General features: G+C 41.7%; 1 protein-coding gene across 12 annotated transcripts in view; it reads left to right on the top strand.

The window, feature by feature from the left end:
• Positions 1-23,873, top strand: part of DOCK9 (dedicator of cytokinesis 9) — a 325,732-nt gene extending 301,859 nt beyond the window's left edge. For all 12 annotated transcript variants that reach the window (XM_035003134.1, XM_035003138.1, XM_035003141.1 and 9 more), the window contains 2 exons: positions 15,002-15,173; positions 23,345-23,873. In XM_035003134.1, coding sequence (XP_034859025.1) covers positions 15,002-15,154 — 153 coding nt within the window. In that variant the 3' untranslated portion in view covers positions 15,155-15,173; positions 23,345-23,873. The remainder of the gene's footprint in view (positions 1-15,001; positions 15,174-23,344) is intronic.
• Positions 23,874-24,142: the final 269 nt, after the last annotated feature.

Below are 24,142 nucleotides of genomic sequence, written 5' to 3' on the forward strand. Positions count from 1 at the left end.
GGGGTTCTTCTAAGAAAAACTTCCCCTCATCTGCCCTTTGGGTGGCACTCAGTACATTTGTGTAGGAAAAGAGGGATGAATACTGAACTCTCTTCCTTTGATTACCAGCTTTCAAAATCATGACTTCGTTCACTTGCATCCTCCTACAATGGCCAGTGTGTTTTTCTTTTCAGGGCTATTATGAATGCATGGAGTTAAACATATTTGATGTCTCATATTGCAATAATTTTTCTTATTGCTATTCATATGGGCTCATCTTGGCCAGTGGGGGTTTCTGCAGGCTGCTTCCTGAGCCCTGTTGTCATGACTCCCAAGTCTTTAATAACTTCCTCACTATTTGACATCATCAGATGTCTCAGAATCATCTGGGACATCCCAGAATCAGCCTGTTCTCCAGGAACCCCTGGAGGTTTTTTTAGTTAGAAATTTACCAACCAAGAAAAAGAAAAGAAAAGAAATTTACAAACCATGGTCTGGACACTAGAGATGATCCTTGCTCTGGGTTCGTCATTGGTTTTAGTCCTTTACAGTGGGAGAGCTAGGATTACACATCTATGAAATACCTCCTACCCTGGAACTCATAATGCTTCTCTCAACTCATATTGGAAACTTTAGATACTCACTTAACCTCTTCTTCTGTTCCATTTCTATCCCCTTTCTTCCACACTGACAGTCCTGGTTTTCACATCAAGAATGGTAGAATCAGAGACGCCTGGCTGGCTCAGTCGGTAGAGCTTGGGACTCTTGATCTCGGGGTCATTAGTTCAAGCCCCGCATTGGGGGTAGAGTTTACGTTTAAAAAAATGGTAGAATTAGAATATCACTAATTATTTGCTTTATTCCACATTATTATATATCTGGCAACCTCAGAATAACAATACCAACACTATCGCAAAAAAAAAAAAAGACTGAATAATTCCAAGTGTTGAAAACCATGTAAAACCATTTCTGCAGTTATTTTGTCCTTAGGGTTTAACCAGCCTGGGATGTCCAGTCAAATTAGTGTGTGTTAAAGTCATTTAGAATAGTTAAGGTCATCTGTATCATTTTGTTTTCAGTTTGTAGAGATTGTTCCTTTCAAATTCAATTTTGTTTACAACTTGGCAAAAAATTCACATAACACAAAAAGGCATGGAAGGAACTCAAATGCATATTGAGAAGTGAAGAAGCCAGCCTGAAAAGTCAACATATGGTGTCATTCCAACTCCATGGACATTCTGGAAAAGGCAAATCTATGCAGATAATAAAAAAAAAGATCAGTGGTTGCCATGGGGCTAAGAGGTGGAGGGATGAATAGATGGAGCACAGGATTTTTAGGGCGGGGAAACTTCTGGATATAAATCATTATACATTTGTCAGAGCCCGTAGAACATACATCACCAAGACTGAACCCTAATGTCACCTCTGGACTTTGGATGATAAGGACATGTCAGTGTTGATTCATGCAGTGTGACCAGTGGGCAGGATGCCCACAGCGGGGAAGGCTGTGCCTGTGGGGGGTGGGGAGGAAGTCTGGGCGAACTCTCTGTACTTTCCCCTCAATTTTGCTGTGAGCCTGAAACTACTCTATTTTTAGTTCTTCAGTTCAGATGTTTCCAGGATCAAATATATAAGGAAAAAAGGTACATATAAAGAAGTTCAGCCTCTATGCTTCTACCTTCTATTTTTTCCTATTCCTTAAAGAAAATCAATTTTAAGTGTTTTGGATTATCCTTCTGTTTTTTTCCATATCTCTCACACACACACACACACACACACACACACACGCCCCTCTCCTCCACCTCCTTAGGTAATGGCAGCACTCTCTCTGGAGATTTCCCGAGAGTGGTTGTCTATGTAACTTTCTGTCCCAAGAGTTGTTTCTGTTGCTTGTGAAGCATAGTCATTTATCCGACTGCTGAAATACCCTCTTGTTTTTCTTTCAGAGCAATAAAAGCTAATAGTGCATTTTCAAATCCATGGGCATCCCATTATGCAGTGGCCTTTCACAGATGGACCTTTCTGCTTGCTCTGTCCTTGGCTTCCCCATCTCACTGGCTCCTCATCCCAGGGCAGTGGCTGAAATGCTGTTCTTGAGTTAGCTTTGGACTTCTGCCATTGTCGCGATGTGCACTGAGTCATTGGCTGCTCATCCAATCCCGTTTAAAGCCCTCACACACTCCTAGGACCTGCCGATAATGGGAGCAAAGTCCCCTTGTAAAGAAAGGGATGCATTCTGCTGATTTAGATGAATTTTCACCCCCTTACCTCTCGGGGAAGGCTCTGGTGCTTGTCTCATCAGGCTGGCTCACGCTCATCCGTGCCGTGGAACACCTGGGGTCCCCTCCCTGTCAACCCCACGGCAGTCATGCCACACACCAGCGTCCCTTTCAGGGTGCAAATGCCACTGTACCCCACCTTTTGGGGGAACAGGTGCTGCGGCATGTGCCTGTTGTGAAGACAGGTGGATCTGTGCATTTATATCTTCAAAAGGACAGAGAGAGGCCAGCGTTGGGGCCATCTTTGCTGGGCTTGGTGGCATGCATGTTTTCAGACTGAGAGGTTTTGATATGGGCTTTTGAGCCAAGACACCTGGACTCGAGAGGGCCTTTGAAAATCATCTAATCCAGTAGTTCTCAATTGGGAATGATTTTGCCCCTCGGGACATTTGGCAATGTTTGGAGATATTTTTGGGGGTGGTCACAACAGGGGGGAGGGAACTACTGGAATCTAGTGGGTAGAGGCCAGGGATGTTGCTAAGGGCCTACGATACACGGGACAACCCCACAACAAAGAGTTACCTGGCCCAGAATATCGGTCGTGCCACGGTCAGAGGCCTTGATCTAAGTTCCTGTTGGTGACGATGTGGACCAGCTTGGAGCAGAGGAGTCCATGGAGCTTGCTAGAGGGTCTTGGCCCCCATCCCAGACCTACTAGCCAAAATCTGCATTTCAACAAGACCCCAGGGGATTCTTCACCCATTAAGGTTGAAGAATCACTTCTTCACGTGATTCCCAATCTCTAACTCAGTGTCAAGAGGGCCTGATAGCAAAAGTCATATTTCCCACCAAAATGTAGTACTCAACAGAAGCTCTGTCTAAATTAGCTAGCTCTTTTAATATCTTTAAGATGCTTATTTTAAGGAATGGTTTAGCCTAATCGTTTTTATTTTTAATCTGAAGATAAGAAGATCCCTCATACCCTTCAGTGACATGTTCCAGTGTTTTAAAGCGCCCTTAAAGCTCTTGATCGGAGCATTTGCCGCTCACTTACAGGGGGTGCGGCTTTGAAACCTTCCACCCACCCCCAGCCTTAGTTATTTCCTGAGTATCAGAATAACCTGCCCAGAAATCAAGCTTCACAAGAGCAGACACGAGGGCTCCTTCTCATTCAGTTTCTCCTCGTGCTGAGCACAGTGCCTGGCAACTCAGAAACGCTCCATGTATTGGATTAATGGAATTGAGAGAAGTGGGGAATGAGGGGGAGTAAAGAGAGGAAGGGAGGGAGGGAGGGAGGAAGGAGGAAAGATGGAAGGAAGGAAAGAGGGAGGGAGGGAGGGAGGGAGGAACGAAGGGAGGGAGGAAGGGGAGCAGGGGGGAGGAAGCCGGCCAGCCAGCCCCTCCACAAGGCATTCAGGACACAGAATTTGGAGTCCAGGAGAAGGAAGGCAGGACGGCTCTCACAGTGGCCATCTCCAGCTGTCCGAGGCCAGAGAGGGAGGCGCAGAGATGGGACGAGCTGACAGCTCCCCCCAGCCCCCTCTCAGGCCTCAGCATTGCTTCTGAATGTTCTTCTATCTGCAAGTCATCAGCCTGGAGCCTTTGCCTTCTCCCTGTGCACCCACAACACCACACCACTTCCAGAATGATCATCTCCGTGAGTGGCTAAGAAGCCAAGGGCCGGCCACAGTTCGGCCCCAACCCTGAGCTGCCTACCCAGTCTCGGTTGCCCCTTGGTGGCAGAACGCACGGAGCTGGCGGCGCATTGCAGCAAGTGAACAGTCGCCGTGATTGGGCCACTGTGCTGATGAAGCATCTGCCCCCAGTGTCTCGTGCTTATCTTGTTATTCTTCCCCACTTCACTGTGAGCTGCATAACAGGAAGGGAGGCTCAAAGGGTACAGTGATTTGCTGGCAGAGTCAGGACCAAACTCCAAGTCCCCTGTGCCAATGTTCCCCAAGCCAGTCCGGGCAACTAACAGTGGCTCGTGGGCGACCTGAGAGTTAGGGCAAGAAGAGACGGGCCTTTTCGTCTTCAGATTAAGCCTCCAGTGTGTTTAACCAATTGCTTTATGTTTCACATTGTCCCGTAAATAATTTCAGGAAGATTGTGAGGTCGAAAGTGGAAGAGTGGGGAGAACATAAACCAGGGGCAAGAGAGGGGCTAAGACAAAAGCATCTATAATCAAAGACCCAGATGATCGCCCACCTTTGCTTGTTAGTTGCCTGTGGAAAAGAAACTCAGTTTTCAATCGCTGAGTCAAACAATTGCTGAAGGAAAACACGAGTGATCCTAAAACCACGGAAGGACATGAGCTTCTCCTTTGGGCCCCTGGACAAAGGCTGTCTCGGCCACAAGCTTCCAGGGGACCATGTGCATCAGAAGGCCAAGGGCAGCAGGTGAAAGGGCAGTTGGGTAGAGCAGGTGTACGAGGGACATCGGCCTGTGGTCCGGCCCCAGTCCCTGCAGGGCTGCTTCATTCCGGGGGTACACCTCAACCACCAAATCCACCCCCAGACGTGGCCGCCACCTGCCTCCCAGCACCCGACTCCTGAGCCTAATGGCCAAGAGTCTGAATCTCCCAACTACCGAGAACAGCTCTTCCATAACTGTCCATCTTCCCAGGGGCAGTACCCTCCTTACTGGGAGCCCAGTAAAAACTTCGGCAGGACTACGGGCATCAGACATTGACTTTGTGACTCTGGTTATGAGCTCCTTTTACTTTAAGTCATTCTATTCGGGTGACACGGTGGCCAGGGAAGCTATGGGACGCACCTTAGCACTAGTGCATGGTAACTAATGGGACAAGTTTGCGCCATTTTGGGTAATTTGGGGAAGCATGATGCTCTGATCGAGGCCAGAGGAAGCACTTCTGGAGCCAATCCATTCCCTTCTGGCATGTCTTCCTTCTTATCAGCCTCTCACAAAGCAATCAAGGAAACGAGGAGAAGCAAACAACCCGGGGTCATTGTGAGACAGAGCAACCCACCTGGAGCAGTCACAGGTTGACCACACAATTACATCAGAAATTAACCCAAGTCCTCTTACTCGTTACACTGACGCATCCCAGCCACCTGCCACGTGCCACACCCTGTGCTGTGTTTTGGGGACCCTCTTGTGGCAATACCATGTTGTCAGTGCCTGAACCAGAACTGTGTCCACAGCACCAGGGACAGTCGGGCCAACTTAACAAAGACAGACATTGCAAAGTAGGGGAGGGTATTTCAGGCAGAGGGAGCAGCCCATGCAGTTATAAGGATCTAGAAAACATGGTTGTGTGTGGGAAACTTCTCACGTGGAATCTGAGGTGACAAGAACCAGTGTTGGACGGAAAGCTGGCCCTGGAGAGGGAGAACTCTTATGTGCCACACTGGAGTTTGGAATTTGTCCTGTGGCTAGTGAGAAGCCCAAGAAGGTTTTGTTAGGGTGGTGGGTGGGGAAGAGGGAGACGTGACCAGCTCTGAGGTCTGAAAAATAACTTGAGTAGCCTGGTAGAGGCAGGACCTTAGAGAAGCTGGATCTATCGTGATATTTAAATCATCTTTTCTGAGTCATTTTGTGGAATGGCTTAGTTGTTTTAATAAATAGCCAAAAAGATACTGTGGTCATTCAAAAAGTAAAACACTTTCTATTCCAGAGTGTTTATTTTCAGACTAACTAATCCCTCCATGTGCCTTTTAGGTTTCTAGAGATCACTCACCCTGTAAACTCAGTATTAGGTGAAGAAATACTCCTGCTTTGTGCTTGAAATTGAAATCTAGGGGTGCCTGGCTGGTTCAGATGGTAAAAGGTGTGACTCTTGATCTCAGGCTTGTGGGCTCGAGCCCCACATTGGGTGTAGAGATTGCTTAAAGTCTTAAAAAAAAAAAAAGAAATTGAAATGTAAAGCCTAAGTTTTCCATTTGAAATACTTTATATCACTCAAACATTAGAAGGTCTTGAACCGAGCCACCAAAATGCCACAGCAAGTGGAGCAAATCTGTAAGTATCAGGACAGAAGTTCCGAAGGTCAGCAAAATGGAATGGAAGGCCACCCTGGACCAGGTGGTTCTGTCTTAAAAGCAAGAGAACTCTAGTTCAACGATCTTAAGAGCACCTCAAGAAAACTTCATGCTTCAAGCATTGCATCTAAAGAGTCTCTACTCTCCCAAGATCAGCTGTTCATTCAAGATGTAAGTGCTAAACTCCTCTGTGCTAAGAAATGACTAAAACAGACATCCATGCAGTGCACGTTTCTTTGGTATGGTTATTCGGGAAGCCTAGGCCAGAATTTCCTAAAAACTATTCACCATATTATGTGTAAATTTTGCCTCAATAAGGGTGGATGGGGGAGGACAGTGTGATCTTTAGAGGAGTCTCGACTGGCTGTTCTAACAGTTGTTTCCCCTGTGTGCACCTTGGGGCAGAGATGCTGGCTCCTGCCCCACAGGCAGCTGGTGTGGGCGTGTCTGTGAAACCACCTGCCACGGCACCCGGCCCACGGTGGCCTCTCAGAAACTGGCGACTGTGCACAAAGACATTGGAAAGACACATTTCCTCCCTAAGAAATTTTCAAAGACTGTTTAGACCAGTGCACATTTATAAACGTTGCTTCTCTAAGGATGAATCTGCCTTTATTCACATCTGTTTGGGGTATGACATTTTCTATCCTGGTCTCCATCTGATAGGCCAAGAACAGGGCAGAGACATGGCACCCATGGGACTTCTTCATTGTACAATATCACCACTGCATAATTCCAGAATATTTCTGTGACTCGAAAAAGGAACCCTGTAGCCCTTAACAGTAACTCCCCATGCCTCCATTCCCTGCTCCTGGCAGCTATTCATCTGTTTTCTATCTCTGTGGATTTGACTCTTCTGGACGTTTCTATGAATGGATTCATACAATACATAGTCTTCTGTGTTGTCTTCATTCGCTTAGCATAATGCTTTCAAGTCTCATCCATATAGCATGGATCAGTACTTCATTCCTTTTTGTGGCTGAATAATAGAACACATTTTGTTTATCCATTTATCAGGCAATGGACATTGGAGTTGTTTCGCTTGTTGGCTATTATCAATAATGCTGTTATAAATATCCCTGTTCAAGTTTTTATGTTTTCAGTTCTCTTGTGATATGTCTAGTAGTGGAATTGCTGGATACAATGTTGAATAGAAGTGGCAAGAGCAGACATTGTTTCTGATCTTAGGGGGAAGTGGCCTTGATCAAGTTGAAGAAGTTCCCTTCTGTCCCTAGTTTGTTTCGTGTTTTTAGCATGAGAAGGTATTGGATTTTGTTGAATGCTTTTTCTGTGTCTCTTGAAATGATAATGTGATTTTGTCCTTTATGAATCTGAGGTGTTCCATTGATTTTTGGTATGTTAAATCGTGCATTCTTGGGGTAAATCCCACTTAGTCATGATGTATAATCTTTTTCATATGTTGTTAGATTCAGTTTGTTAGTACTTTGTGGAAAAAATTGCTTCCATTTCTGTAAGGGATATTGGCCTTTTTCTGTGATGTCTATCCAGTTTTGGGGTTTGGGAAATGCTGGCCTCCTAGAATGAGCTGGGAAGTGCATCCTCCTCTTCTGTATTTTTCCAAGAGTTGGTAAAGGTTTGGGATCTTTTTCCTCTTTAAATGTTTGGCAGAATTCACCCATGAGATCCCCTGGGCCTAGGCTTTCCTTCAGGGGAAGTTTTCGATTACTAGTTCAATCTCTGTATTTGTTATAGGTCTATTCAGACTTTCTACTTCTTCCTGAATCAGTTTCAGTAGTTTGTGTCTTTCTAGGAATTTGTCCTTTTCATTTAAGTTATCGATTATTAATTTAGATTCTCAAATAATTGATGTATACCTGCTCATATTATTTCCTTGTCATCCTGTTAATTTCTGCAAGGTCAGCAGTGGTGCTCTCTCTTTTATTCTTGATGTTAGTGCTTTGAATTTCTCTTTCTCCCTTTCTTCCTCTCTCCCTCCATCAGCTAAATATTTGTCCATTTTGTTGCTCTTTTCAAAGAACCAACTTTTGGTTTCATTGATTTTCTCTATTGTTTTTCTATTCTCTTTCATTTTCCCCCCACTCTAGTCTTTTTTTTTTTTTTTTTTTTTGAGAGAGAGAGGGAGAGAGAGAGAGAGCATGAGAGGGGTGAGGGTCAGAGGGAGAAGCAGACTCCCTGATGAGCAGGGAGCCTGATGTGGGCCTCGATCCTGGGACTCCAGGATCATGACCTGAGCCGAAGGCAGTCGCTTAACTGACTGAGCCACCCAGCCACCCTCCCCCACTCTAGTCTTTATTAATTCCTTCTTTCTCCTTGCTTTGGATTCAGGTTGCTCTTCTATTTCTAGTTTCTTAAGGTAGAAGTTTAAGTTATTGATTTGAGATATTTTCACTTTTTTTTTTTAAGATTTTATTTATTTATTTGAGAGAGAGAGAATGAGAGACAGAGAGCATGAGAGGGAGGAGGGTCAGAGGGAGAAGCAGACTCCCCGCTGAGCAGGGAGCCTGATGCGGGACTCGATCCCGGGACTCCAGGATCATGACCCGAGCCAAAGGCAGTCGCTTAACCAACTGAGCCACCCAGGCGCCCTATTTTCACTTTTTTAATACAGAAATTCACAGCTTTAGGTGCATCCCATGGAGTTTAGCTGCATCCCATGAAGTTTAGTACACTGTGTTTCCATGTGCTCTTGAGTATTCTGCTTTTGTTAGGTGGAGTGTTATTTAGATATCAACTAGGTCCAGTTGGTTGATAGTGTTGTTCCAGTCTTCTATATCTTATATATATATAGCCACTCCAGCTTTCTTATATATTTTTTTCATTTTCCATGGCATATACCTTTCCATTCTTTTCCTTTGAACCTATTTGTGTCTGACTCTTGATTTCGGCTCAGATCATGATCGCAGGGTTGTGGGATCAAGCCCCGTGTCAGGCTCCATGCTCAGCATGGAGTTTGCTTGGGATTCTCTCTTTCTCCGTCTCCCTTTGCCCCTCTCCCTGCTCACACTGTCTCTCTCTCAAAAAAATTAAATAAATAAATAAATAGGCAGAATATACTGATAAAGAAAAAATAGCAAAAGCAGCAAGACAAAAGAAGACAGTAACATACAAGGGAAAACCCATAGGGGTAGCAGGGTTTTTTCAGTAGAAACTTTCCAAGCCAGAAGAGAGTGGCATGATATTTTCAAAGTGCTGAATGGAAAAAATCTGCAGCCAAGAATACTCTTTCCAGCAAGGTTATCATTCATAATAGAATGGGAGATAAGGAGTTTCTCAGAAAACAAAAACTAAAGGAGTTCATTACCACTAAACCAGCCCTGCAAGAAATAATGAGAACTCTTTGAATGGAAAAAAGAGACCAGAAGTGACAGTATAAAGGTAGAAAACACAAAAGCAGTAAAAATGAATATTTCTCTAAAAAGTAAGTCAAGAAACTCACAATATAAAAGGATTTAAAATATGACATTTACCTAAAATGTGGGGAATAGAGGAGTAAAGAATAAGTTCAAATTTAAAAGACCATCAAATTAATATAGACTGCTATATGCAGGAGAGGTTATATACAAAGCTAATGGTAACCATATATCAAGAACCACTCATAAAATTGCAAAGAATAAAGAGAAAGAAATCAAAATATATCACTAAAGAAAACTAGCAAACCATGAAAGAGAGAAAGACAAGAAAGGATCAGAGAGAATCTTTGGAAACAACCACAAAACAAGTAATAAAATGACAATAAATACATATGTATTAATAATTATTTTGAATGTAAATGGTCTAAATGGTCCAATCAAGAGCCAGAGGATAACAGAATGGATAAAAACAAGACCCACCTATATGCTGCCTACAAGAAACTCATTTCAGACCTAAAGACACCTGCAGATTGAAAGTGAGGGGATGGAGAAATATCTGTCATAGAAATGGATGTCAAAAGAAAGCCAGAGTAGCAATACTTATATTGGACAAAATAAACTTTAAAACAAAGACTGTAATAAGACACAAAGACGGACACTATGTAATAATAAAGAGGACAATCCAGCAAGAAGATAGAACAATTGTAAATATTTATGCACCCAACATGGGAGTACCCAAATACATAAAATGGTTAATAACAAACATAAAAGAACTAATCAATATTAATATAGTAATAGTAGGGGACTTTAACACACCACTTACATCAATGTACAGGTCATCCAAACAGAAACTCAAAAAGGAAATAATGGCTTTTAATGACACACTGGACCAGGTGGATTTAACAGATATATTCAGGACATTCCATCCTAAAACACAGAATACACATTCTTTTGAAGTGCACAAGGAACATTCTCCAGAATAGATCACATATTAGGCCACAAAAAAAGTCTCAACAAATTCAAAACGATTGAAGTCATACCATGCATCTTTTCTGACCACAACACTATGAAACTAGAAGTCAACCACAAGAAAAATTCTGGAAAGACCACAAATACACAGAGATTAAATAACATGCTACTAAACAATGGATGGGTCACCCAGGAAATTTAAAAAAAAATTAAAAAGTACATAGAAACAAATGAAAATGAAAACATATGATTCAAAACCTTTGGGATGCAGCAAAAAGTTCTAAGAGGGAAATTTATAGCAATATAGGCCTACCTCAAGAAGCAAGAAAAATTTCAAATAAACAACCTAATTTTATACCTAAAGGAGCTAGAAAAAGAACAACAAACAAAACCTAAAACCAGCAGAAGGAAGGAAATAATAAAGATTAGAATAGAAATAAATGATATAGAAACCAAAAAAACACTATAGAACAGATCAGTGAAACCAGGAGCTTGTTTTTTGAAAAAATCAATAAAATTGATAAACCACTAGCCATATTTATCAAGAAAAAAAGAGAAAGGACCTGAATAAAATCACAAATGACAGAAGAGAAATGACAACAAATACCACAGTAATACAAACAATTATAAGAGAATATTAGAAAAAACAAACAGGGACAACCTAGAAGAAATGGATAAATTCCTAGAAACATATTACTTACTAAAACTGAAACAGGAAAAAATAGAAAATTTGAACAGATGGATTACCAGCAAAGAAATTGAATCAGTAATCAAAAACTCCCAACAAAAAAAAGTCCAGGATAGATGGCTTCACAGGTGAATTCTACCAAACATTTGAAGAAGAGTTAATACCTATTCTCAAACTATTCCAAAAATTAGAATTAGAATGAAACTGGACCACTTTCTTACACCATACACAAAAATAAATTCAAGATGGATTAAAGATCTAAATGTGAGACCTGAAACCATAAAAATCCTAGAAGAGAACACAAGCACTAATTTCCTTGATATCAGTTGTAGCAAGTTTTTTCTACGTATGTCTCCCAAGGCAAGGGAAACAAAGGCAAAATTAAACTGTTGGGACTACATCAAATGGGAGACGATATTTGCAAGTGACATATCCCATAGAGGGTTAGTATCCAAAATATATAAAGAACTTATACAGCTCAACACCAAAAAAAAAGCAAATAATCCAATTAAAAACTGGGCAGAAGATATGAACAGACATTTCTCCAAAGAAGACATCCAGATGGCCAACAGATAGATGAAAAGATGCTCATCATCACTTACCATCAGGGAAATGCAAATCAAAACTGTCAGAATGGCTAAAATAAAAAACACAAGAAACAACAGGTGTTGGGAAGGATGTGGAGAGAAAGGAACCTTTGTGCACTGTTGGTGGGAATGCACACTTGTGCATCCACTGTGGAAAACAATGTGGAGTTTCCACAAAAAGTTAAAAATAGAACTACCTTATGATCCAGCAATCATACTACTGGGTATTTACCCAAAGAATACAAAAACATGAATTCAAAGGGATACCTGCAACCCTATGTTCATAGCAGCATTATCTACAATAGCCAAGAAGTGGAAGCAGCCCAAGTGCCCATCGACAGATGAATGGATAAAGAAGATGTGGTATATATACAATGGAATATTATTCAGCCATAAAAAAGAATGAAATTTTGACCATTTTTGACAATATGGATTGACCTTGAGGGTATTATGTGAAGAAAAGTATGTCAGACAGAGAAAGACAACTATTGTATGATCTCACTCATATGTGGAATCTTAAAAAAAATCCAAAACAAGTGAACAAACAAAAGAAAACAAGGTCATAGATACAGAGAACAGACTGGTGGTTACCAGAGGGGAAGGGGGTGAGGGGTGGGCACAATGAAGGAAGGGGGTCAACGGTATGGTGATGGATGGTCACTAGACTTGTGGTGGTGATCCCTTTGTAGTGTTTGCAGAGGTCCAGTTATAAAGCTGTACACCTGAAACTTATATAGATATAGTTATGAATATAGATCAGAGAGAAAAGTAGCTATACAGCCCTTGTTGTATGCCACACACTGAACAGAGACTACCTCTCCTCTGTACAATAAGCGGGAAAGATAATTCTCTGTGTGTATCGACAGAAAACACAGGGTTAGAGACACCAAGTAACCAGGCCTGGCTTCCTTGCTCCCCTTTGCGATGCAGTGTGGTCCGTCTGCCCTTTCCTTATGCAAAAACATGCTCCTGAGCCTGAAGGGTCCGCATGGATTCCTGCTGAAGCCCTCCCGTCCATGGACTCCCTTCCTCAACTGGACTCACATATTACTTTTACATTCAGAAAAATAAAGCTATCTAAAAAACAATTGCCCACTTGATTTTGATGATAATGTGGGAGTGACTTTCTTATCTTCAGGAAGGATGTCAGCTTTTCTCGGTTACTAGGTTTAGAGAAACATCGATGTGATTCAAAAGAGAGTTTCCCAGTGCACTTACTGTGGAGAGCAAACATGCCTCACTAATACGCTGGCGTAGAGAGCGTTAATGCATATCTAATCTCTGCAGACCCACTCCATTCTCACTAATGGTAACACGCTAGGTAGGATCTTAGGACACGGTCTCCCAGATGATGAGAAATTATTTGGTCTGTTTTACAGATAAGAAAACTTCCGTACAGAGAACTGTTTTTTTTTCTCTGGACATACCAGTTCAATAAAGTCAAGAGTAAAATGTATTCTTTGAGTTTCTGGCCTACTATGTTGGCCTTGTTGCTTGTGTGTAGGATATTCAGAGAGTAGAATCCCTAAAGTAATATAATACTCTGATGTTTGTTCCAGAAAACCTTGTTTTCAGAGATCGGGAACACATTAAGTTAATGGAAGCTGTTTTTCTTGTCTAGTCACAGACTCCTGAATTGAAGGGAAAGTATGCTGTGTGGTTTTATATTTTCCCACTGAAGCGACACAGTTATCTTTCCAGAAAAATATTGGGGGGGGGGACATTGTTCCCATGAACGTTTCGGGAACTATACGTGAATGGCATGGAATACATGCCAAAAGATAACTGGGCCATGATGGCAGAAGAACCAGTGGTGAGCACTGAATATATTGGAAAATAAAATCAAGTCTAAAACCAATGTGAGAAAGAAAAGCGACAGATCAGAATGTAAACGTTTTGAGCCTTGAGAAGCTAGACAGGACACAACTGATAAAACTCATCAGGGACCGAGGGCAAGGTTGTGGAGAGTAAGGAAACTTCTCTTTAATGATCCCCACCTATGGCAACTCAGCAAATGGGGCAGTCTGCTGAGTAGTGACTGACATTCGGTGGCATTTTACAGAGTGCTTCCATATGTAATATCTCAAGAAACTTCTCTGTGACTTGATGAGGTAGGTAATATCACAGTCATACAGATAAGGAATCATACGTGAAGAGTGACATGACTTACCAAGTTCATGAGGCTGTTGCTTGGGGAAGCTGGAACCAGACCTAGGTTTGTGGTCTGCTTGTCCCATCTCTTAAACACTGAGGGAGCAGATCATAGGCATGTTTATGCAAACCATTCTCTCTCTTTGTAACAGAAACTTCTCCCATTTTTTAACCCTCCCTTGCTCTGTGGGACTCCTAGGACTAGACCCTTTATGTATTATGCCTTTCATCCCCACAACACCACCATGACTTAAGTGTCATTATCTGCATCTTCTCACTTGTGGCCGCCCACCTACACACAAAATAAGCACCAAAATTGAGATGCTGGGGTACCTGGGTGGCTCAGGGGGTTAAGTGTCCGACTCTTGATTTCGGCTCAGGTCATGATCTCAGGGTCCTGGGATCGAGCCTTGGTTGAGCTCCACACTCAGTGGGGAGGGAATCTGCTTCAGGATTCTCTCTCTCCCTCTGCTGGCTCCCCCACCCCACCCCCCGTGCTCTCTCTCGCTCTCTCTCAAATAATAAATCTTAAAAAAAAAAACTGAGGGCACCTGGGTGGCTCAGTTGGTTAAGCGACTGCCTTCGGCTCAGGTCATGATCCTGGAGTCCCGGAATCGAGTCCCACATCGGGCTCCCTGCTTGGCAGGGAGTCTGCTTCTCCCTCTGACCCTCCTCCCTCTCATGCTCTCTGTCTCTCATTCTCTCTCTCTCAAATAAATAAATAAAATCTTTAAAAAAAAAAAAAAAACAGATGCCAAATCAGGTGTGTCTGACTCCAGAGCTTGAAGGATTTTCAGTGTGTCACTCACAGTGAGGTTAGTAGAGGTAGGGACCAGGAGAGTATGAAAGAACTTCAACTGAACCATCGGCCTTAAACATTAGTTAATACTTCATGAGAGCAAATAAAACCAGAGCTGGCTTGACGGACGCACGACCTGGGCGGTCACCGAGGGCCCTGAACGGTCACTGAGGGCCCTGAGCTTAGAAGGACCCCTGTGCTTCATTTAATGCTCTGCTGTCACCATCTTGAAATTCTGAATAATTTTGTCTTTGCACTTGTGTTTTCTGAGTGAAGTTCGTTGGGATGCAGGAGCACGTGCACGCACAGTGGAGATACACCCATACGCACCATCTGCCGCCATGCCTTCCTGCCTCTTGGCCTAGAGAATTCCTGATGCCCCAAGAGCCCAGAATTGCGGCCGACCCTCGATGTGTGGGAGTCCAGTGAGACCCACAGTGAGCACAAGGTAAGGAGTTATGTCTGTGAACTAAGTAAGCAGGGCTGCTGAGAGCCCCAAGAGGCCACACTTCCCACTCCAAGCAGAAGGAAGGCGATGGTGTTCTAAGAAACACAACCAAGGAACCCTACCACATCCTTTCTAAGACATGTGCTAATTCCCTGAGTTAGCCAGTGACTTACACTGAAGATAGAGCTACGCACAGTTCCTCATCCTTCCAGACCTCCTTCCTCATCAGGAAGCAAAAGCTGAGAGTGTTGGCAGAACGTGCATGTCAAGAGGTAAAGCGAAAACAGTCGAGTTAGTGTCACGCAGTGTTTCCACTGCTCTGGTGAGAACATAACAGATATACATTTATGAGCTATGAAATACAAGTTTTGTGATTTTGATGACTAGGCGTATGAGTTAAATGTGCTTATATTTGCTGACCTCACATAATATAAAGATGAACAGTAAAATTCAGAAAAAAATAATTACCTTCTTCTTTACTTAAAATCACATTAAATAGCAAATGAACAGTATGATGAGTCAAGAGAGACCCTGTGGAAAAAGGAAAAGGCTGTATGGCTCAGTACCTTCAATAGCACTTTAGTCCTGCTTTTTGAACAAGGGACACTGTCTTTTTATTTTGCACCAAGCCCTGCAAATTATGGAGTCGGCCTGAGTATAATAGGCACACACCTATGCACACACACAAATGTGCAAATACATTTTCTGAGGAACAACTCTCTGATGTACTTACAGTATAAGTATTTTGAGGTCTGGAAATTTCAGTCGCTTCTCCAACTTCAGAGAACTGCCAGCCCCCAGTCCTCACCAGTTCAGCTCAAGTCCACACAATCTTGCACCTAGAGTGACGTTTCCTTGCCACTGACAGAGTCTGAGACCATATCCATCATACCAAATGTGGCAACCCCTGTCACCTTCACTGAGGTGACATCTAAGCTGCTGTGTGTTCTACCAATGACTTTACCCCAAGGAAGTGGGGAAATGAGAGGCTGACCAGCAATAGTAAAAAAAAAAAAAATGGATATGTAGGTGTGATGGGTAGAGTAATGGCTTCCCCAAAGGTAGGTCCTAATCCCTGGAGTTTGTAAATGCTAACTGTATGGAAACAAGGTCTTGGCAGATGTGATTAAGTTAATGTGGACCTGGTTTACCAGGAGAAGTCCTCAGAGCAATCACATGTATCCTTATAAAAGGGAGGCAAAGGGAGATTGAGAACCTACAGAAAAAGAGGAGTCTCTGTGAAGACAGAGGCAGGGATTGGAGTGCTGTGCTCCCGAGCCACGGAATGCTGGCAGCCACCAGAGCTAGAAGAGAAAAGGGAGGATCCTCCCTGTGAGCCTCCAGGAGGGAGGAATCCACTGACACTGTGACTTCGGACTTCTGGTCTCCAGACCTGCGGGAGATTACATTTCTATTTTTTTTTTTTTAAAGATTTTATTTATTTATTTGCGAGAGAGAATGAGAGACAGAGAGCATGAGAGGGAGGAGGGTCAGAGGGAGAAGCAGACTCCCCACTGAGCAGGGAGCCCGATGTGGGACTCGATCCCGTGACTCCAGGATTGTGACCTGAGCCGAAGGCAGTCGCTTAACCGACCGAGCCACCCAGGCGCCCCATTTCTATTCTTTTAAATCACCAAGTTTGCGATCATTAACTTACTCCTTCAAAACAGAAACAGAGAAAAACAAAGAAAACAAAACCTTGCTTTAAAGGTAGAAAATTCCGACTTTCCCAGCAGTTTCTCACATATAGAAGAGTTAAAGGAAATTATTTAAAGGCCTGAAGGATACTGAAGAATCCAGTTCACGAAGGCCTTGTCTCCTCTCTTCCTGTCCACAAAGCCCACGGACCACATGTAGCAGAATGTGAGAACCGAAACTGTTTCATGTTGTCATATTGAGCTGTCCTGGATAGCTTGTCATCACAAAGAAAAGCTTCAGTCATTCACTGAAATACACTGGTCTTTTGGAAAGACATCGTTTTTATAAAGAACCGGTTTTTGTAAATGTGTTTCATATATAATTTTGTTGAATATGTAATCACACATATAATTTTGTGACTTCTGTAATCAGCAGAAAGAAACGTGTATCATGAACCTTGTAACAAAATAACACTTCCTATCACATTACTCATTTATAACCTTACTTCTGCTAAACTTGCTTACTTCTGTGCATATACCATTTTCTCCCTGCCTGGTACAGAGATCTGCACCTTAGGGGAGCTGATTCATCCCACAATTGTGACAGCTTTGTATGGTTGTTAGGCTCATACCATTCACCCTCTGTTTTCCTTTTTCAAAAAATAAATTTATACAGTATAGTCTGAGCAAATATTAGAGAAACATGTTGAGTATAGTAGGTTTTGATAGATATTTGCAGAATTTAATATGCCCTCAGTTCTCCTTCAGGAAGAATCGCTATATAAATAGAGGTAGATTTGGTATGTCAGTGGAGGAGATGAGTTCAGGGTCTTCCTATGTTACCATCTTGGGCCAGAAACCAGCTGTGGAATTTAATATGAATAATCAATATTATATCATTTGAAACACAAAACAGAAAAGGATACAGAAAACATACAGTCTGGGGCGCCTGGGTGGCTCAGTCGTTAAGCATCTGCCTTCGGCTCAGGTCATGGTCCCAGGGTCCTGGGATGGAGCCCCGCATCGGGCTCCCTGCTCGGCGGGAAGCCTGCTTCTCCCTCTCCCACTCCCCCTGCTTGTGTTCCCTCTCTCGCTGTGTCTCTCTCTGTCAAATAAATAAAATCTTTAAAAAAAAAAAGAAAAGAAAACATACGGCCTGAAGATAATCTGATAATGTAAAAAATACATTATTAGTATTACTAATTAGTATTACTAATGATATGCATGCCAATTAGTTCCCTTCCTCACCCCTCTCCCCTCTCTGTTTTAGCTGACCCTAAAATTTATATGTAAATACAGAAGGCCTAGGATAGTCAGAATAATCTTAGAAATGAAGGACAAAGTTGGAGGACTTGCACTACCAGATTTTGAAACTTATTGTAAGGCTACAATAATCAAGGGAGTGTGGCATTAGTATTAAGAATAGAAATATAAATCAATGGGACCAAAGAGAAAGTCCAGAAATAACCCCTTATACTGATGAGCAACCACTTTTGGACAAAGGTTGCAAGGCAGTTCAGTGGGGGAAAGAATCTTTTCAACATATGGTATTGGGACAATTGGATATCCACATGGAAAAAATAAACTTTGACTTTTACTTCACACCATACACTAAAATTAACTAAAATATGGATCATGGACTTAAATATAAGAACTATATAAAACTTTTATAAGAAAACATGATTGCAAATTTTGTGATCTTGGGAAAGGATAACTATGAATAGCTATGACAACAAAAGCATGATCCATAAAAAAATTGATAAATTAATTTTATCAATACTTAAAACTTTCACATATCAAAAGACACCATTAAGAGAATTAAAAGGTAAACAACAGGTGCCCTGGGTGGCTCAGTCGATTAAGTGTCTGCCTTCGGCTCAGGTCATGATCTCAGGGTCCTGGGATTGAGTCCTGAGTCTATTGAGTCCTGAGTCCCACTCCCTGCTCAGTGGGGAGTCTGCTTCTCCCTCTCCCTCTGCTGCTCCCCCTGCTTTTATTCTCTCTCTCTGTCAAATAAATAAATAAATTTTTGGAAAAAAAAAGACAACATATTGGGGAGAAATATTTGCAAATCATATTTCTAATTAAGGACTTGTATTCAGAATATATAAAGAATCTTTACAACCAACATCCAATTTAAAAATGGGCAGAGGTTGGGATAGATATTTTCCCTAAGAAGATATACAAATGGCTATTAGATACATAGAAGAGTGTATAATACTATCGGTCATTGGGAAAATGCAGATTAAACCCCACCCACATACTCCTAAAGTGAAACCTATCTAGGAACCCTCCTTACCAGTGATGTGTTGGCAAATATTTAACAATTGGCTTTCTGCAGGGCGGGGGGTGGGAGGTGGAGGGAGGGGGACAGCCCTGATTAGTAGCATTGGCCAATTTCGTCGGTGTAAAGACTCCCACCTTGGCTGATATCAGGCCACTCACCTGAAGTGTGAAGGTGGGATCAGGAAGAGATGTGCACACTTGGCTCTCATGAGTCAGGGTGAGCCCCCACCCCCAGTCCACCACTGCTTCTTACTCACACACCAGAACTGCCACCACCAGCCTCTCATTCAGAGGAAAGGCCCACTGAGGACATTGATTTTCTGGCCCCATTGCAGGGGAAACGCTGGCCGGCCACCTAGAAAACTCTACATATTCCTTCCTTCTTTAAAAAAACAAATAAAGAAGGCTCACTGAATTTAGGAAGAATCCAGCAACTTAGAAGACCCTGGATGAGCAAATGGGACCCTGATAGGGAACTGAGATGATTTACAGACGAGAAGGGGTTTTATTTTGAAATTTCAGTTTCAATTTGTACCCTCAGGGAGATTCAAGGAGATAGTCCATCTTTCAATAAATCAAGAAAGAGCTCTTATTGTGCTAAATAAAAATTCAAATGATGAAAAATAAAGAAATCTCCCATGATGCCAAGAGTCGGAAAACATGATAGAAAAGATAGGATCAAGAGGCCAACATCTGACTAACAGTTTTTGAGAAAAGGAGAACCAAGCAAATGGAGGAGAAGAAATAACATAAGACAAAGTAAAAGAAAGTTTCCCAGAGCTCAAGATGGCTCCCAATTAAAAATACTCCAGAAAATGAAAGATAAAAGACCCACATCTTTATACATGCTCATGAGCAGAGGGAAAAAAACCCGAAAGTTTCCACAGAGCGGGGGGAAAAAAGCCTACAGTGGAAAAACAGAGACTGGAATCAAACTCTCCAGCAGAACTGATGCCAAGACACGAGATGCAATGTCTTCATAATCCTGAGAGCAATTCAATTCCAACGGAGAAGCTTATTCAGATATAAGAACAAAATAAAGGTATTTTCAGGCACACAGAAAATGTGTTTGCCAAGCACCCTTTCTGATGATGTGTTCCAGGGGAAAGAGCGAAGGAAGGAGGGAGGGAGGAAGGAAGGAAGTCGGTGTGTCCTGGGGTCCAACAGCAGAAGTCCGAGCACTAAAAGGAAGTCCCAGGATCATGGTTGTGCCCCAACCCTGTGGAGCAATCAACCTTAAGGGGAACAAGCTGTAAGAATGAGTCTAGAAGAAAGTGCTTTCCATAACATGATTGAAGGGTTGGATAATTTCAGAATAAGGTAAAGGTGTATATTTATTCTGTCAGGCAGAAAAAAAAATAAATGCAATTATTTTTTTTTTAAAACGATAACAACAGTTATGTCCTGCAAACTAAATGTTCCTCAAATGGAACAATTGGGGGAGCATTAGAAAAGAAATCCATTTGAACATTTTTTTAAAAGATTTTATTCATTTTATTTGTCAGAGAGAAAGAGCACAAGCAGGGGGAGCGGCAGGCAGAGGGAGAAGCAGGTTTCCCGCCAAGCAGGGAGCCCAATGCTGGACTCGATCCCAGGACCTTGGGATCATGACCTGAGCCGAAGGCAGATGCTTAACCCACTGAGCCACCCAGGCATCCCAAAAAGAAATCCATTTGACACTGACATTTGGAACCTTCTCCTTGGCCTGGCACAGGAGTGGAACCCTGGAACCAGTGAGTGAATGGAATCAGAAAACCTACCAAGAAGATGGAATCAGATCCTATTATTTGTCTCTGCAGTGAACATGTATGATTCTAATAGGGCAATGCTGTTTATTGTTTACTGGATTTTGATTTATATAATCAACCAATAGGCCATTCACAAAAGACTATTACAGAACAGAATGTATATGTTATCAGGCTGGACTACATAAAAGTAAAATCACAGCAATCAGATCTTGGGAGATTAAAGAGGAGAGATCAGGTTTTTAAAAAAAAAGAAGAAAGGAGGTGTGCCCGGGTGGCTCAGTCGGTTAAGCATCCATCCGACTCTTGGTTTGGTCTCAGGTCATGATCTCAGGGTCCTGGGATGGAGGCCCCACGTGGGGCTCCATGCTCAGATGGGGCAGTCTGCTCCTCCCTGCCCACCCCTCCCCCAGCTCAAACTCTCTCTCTCAAACAAATAAATAAAATCTTTTTTAAAAAAATAGAGAAAGGAGTACAAAGGCCTAATATCCTATCCTGTAAGTAAGGAAATACTAAGACAAATAAGTAATTACAGATTTACTTAAAGATGTTGAGGTAACCAATTAAAGAACTAAAAGTTTTTATTTTATTTTTTTTAAAGATTTTATTTATTTATTTGACAGAGAGAGACATAGCGAGAGAGGGAACACAAGCAGGGGGAGTGGGAGAGAGAGAAGCAGGCTTCGCGCCGAGCAGGGAGCCCAATGTGGGGCTCGATCCCAGGACCCTGGGATCATGACCTGAGCCGAAGGCAGATGCTTAGCAACTGAACCACCCAGGCACCCCTAAAAGAGTTTTTAAAACTACCTGAAATTGAGAAGAGGAGGAAGAGGGAGCTATGATAAGAGGGGTGTTATAAATGAGCTAAATTCTCATTTTTCATGCTGGGAGTCTATACATACAATTTAGAGTTAATACATCATGAAATAGACATATAATCATTTTATTTAGAATTATGGAGGTTTAATTTCCAAAAAAAACCAAAAACATAAATGACTACAAATGGCTACCGTTAGAAGCCAGTTACAAAGGCCCACACCTTGTATGATTCTGTTTAGATGGAATGTCTAGAATAAGCAAATTCATAGCGACAGAAAGCAGACTGGTGGTTGCCCAGGGATGGGGGGAGGATAGGAGAATCGAAGAATGACTGCTCACGTGTACAGGATTTCTTTTGGGGCTGATGAAAATGTTCTCAGATTGATTGTGGTAATAGTCGCACAACTCTGAATATGCTAAAAACCAATGAAGTGCACACTTTAGAATTGTATGGTATGTAAATTACATCTCAGTAAAACTGTTATTAAACAAAAGTCTGCGATGCATGGAAAACAGTATGGCCGTTCTTCAAAGAGTTCAAAATAGAATTACCACATAATCCAGCATTCCCACTTCTGGGTATAGTTCCAAAGGAATTGAAAACCATGTATTTGCACACCTATGTTCATTACAGCATTATTCACGATAGCTAAGAAGTGAAAGCAACCTAAATATCCAATGACAGATGAATGGAGAAAGAAAATGTGGTACATCCTTGCAACAGAATATTATTCAGCCTTAAGAAGAATCAAGTCCTGACATATGCTAAGACATGGATGAAACCTGAGGATATGATGCTAAGTGAAATAAGCAAGTCACAAAAACACAAATATTGTATGAATCCACTTATTTGAAGTGCTTAGCATAATCAGACCCATAGAAACAGGAAGCAGAATAGAATGAGGGTTACCAGGGCCTGGGGAGGGGAGAAAAGGAGAGTCGTTCAATGAGTGTAGTGTTTCAGTCTTACAAGATGAAAAAGATCTGAAGATCTGTGACACAGTAAGGTGCATATAGTTAACACTACTTTACTGTACACTTAAAAATGATTAGGATGGTAAATTTTATGTTATGTATTTTTTAACACAATAAAGAAAAGTCTGGGGAATGGCCTGGAGTTAGGAGCCGCAGACTTTGCCTTTTCGTTGTAAGCCTTTCTGTACTGTTGGGTGGGCTTTGCTTTTTTTTATTTCTAAAACTTAATTTTTAATTAAAACTAACAATATTACCAAAAAGGTTGGACATAGATTTTGTTAAGTATCTCCTGCAGTATTTTAATTATTGTACTTGAGTCTATAACAACTATAGGCGCTGGTTTCATATCATGAAGTACACTACTACCAAGCTCACGTATCTTGGGGGTTATCTATCCTACATGGCAGAGCAAGCAGTGAGATCATAGTCTCACCAATTCTTTGCTGATAAATTTTATATACATTTTAATATAAATTTCAGTCACACAGATGAAACCTTTGGATATACATTTTATTTATTGAAATCATTTACAAATGCTGAGTTAAATTTTATGTTGATGGCACACAAATTATTCCATATAAGCTTGTATAATTTTATATCCAATATAAAATTATTGTTTCTATATGAGATAATTTTTTACAGACCTTTTTTTGACCTAATTTGATTTTCACTGATTTGTTCCCACGAACACCCTTTTTTTCTTTTCCAGGATCCCACATTGCAGTTAGTTGTCATATGTCTTCAATCTCCTCCAGTCTGTGACGGTTCCTCCATCTTCCTTGTTTTTCACAAACTTCACATTTTTTAAGCATTCAGGTCAGTTATTGTGTAGCATTTTGCTCAGTTTGGGTTTGTCTGATGTTTTCTCGTGATATAGTTATGTATTTTTGACAAGAAATCTACGGAAGGGATGTTGTACCCTTCTCAGTGCATTATCCAGGGTACATGATGTTGACGTATCTTATTCTTGGTGATATTGACCTTGATCTCTTGATCAAGGTGGTATCTGTTGTGTTTCTCCACTATGAAGTTACTATTTTTCCCTTTGTAATAAATATCTTGGGGAGATGTTTCAAGACTAGATGCAATATCTTTTGATTGCTCATCCCTACTGGTGTTAATTTCTTAACATTTCCAAGTGGTTTGTTAGGTGGCTAGGTATTGACTCCAAATAACAAAGGATCTAATTTATAAATATCCATATCCATATCATAATATTTAAATATTCTCCAGTTTCCCCCTTACTTCTAGTGAGATTTCATACTCTTTCTAACCTCACAAAGGTTAATGAAGTGCATTGGTCCTCCCCATTTGAAGGCTTATATACATTTAGGACTTTTATGCATATAGGACAGTCAATGCTCAGGATTTTTTACATATTTGCTTGCTTTTTCTTTTGTTTGTTTCGTACATTAATTATGAATGTGAGGAATGGATTTGATGCTATCCAAATATGCTTCTTTATCTTGTTTGCCATACTGATTCCCTCTAAGAAAACATTAGCTCA

This window comes from Mirounga leonina, unplaced genomic scaffold, assembly GCF_011800145.1.
Source record: "Mirounga leonina isolate KUSES-001 unplaced genomic scaffold, KU_Mleo_1.0 Mir_127, whole genome shotgun sequence".
NCBI classification, from domain to species: Eukaryota; Metazoa; Chordata; class Mammalia; order Carnivora; family Phocidae; genus Mirounga; species Mirounga leonina.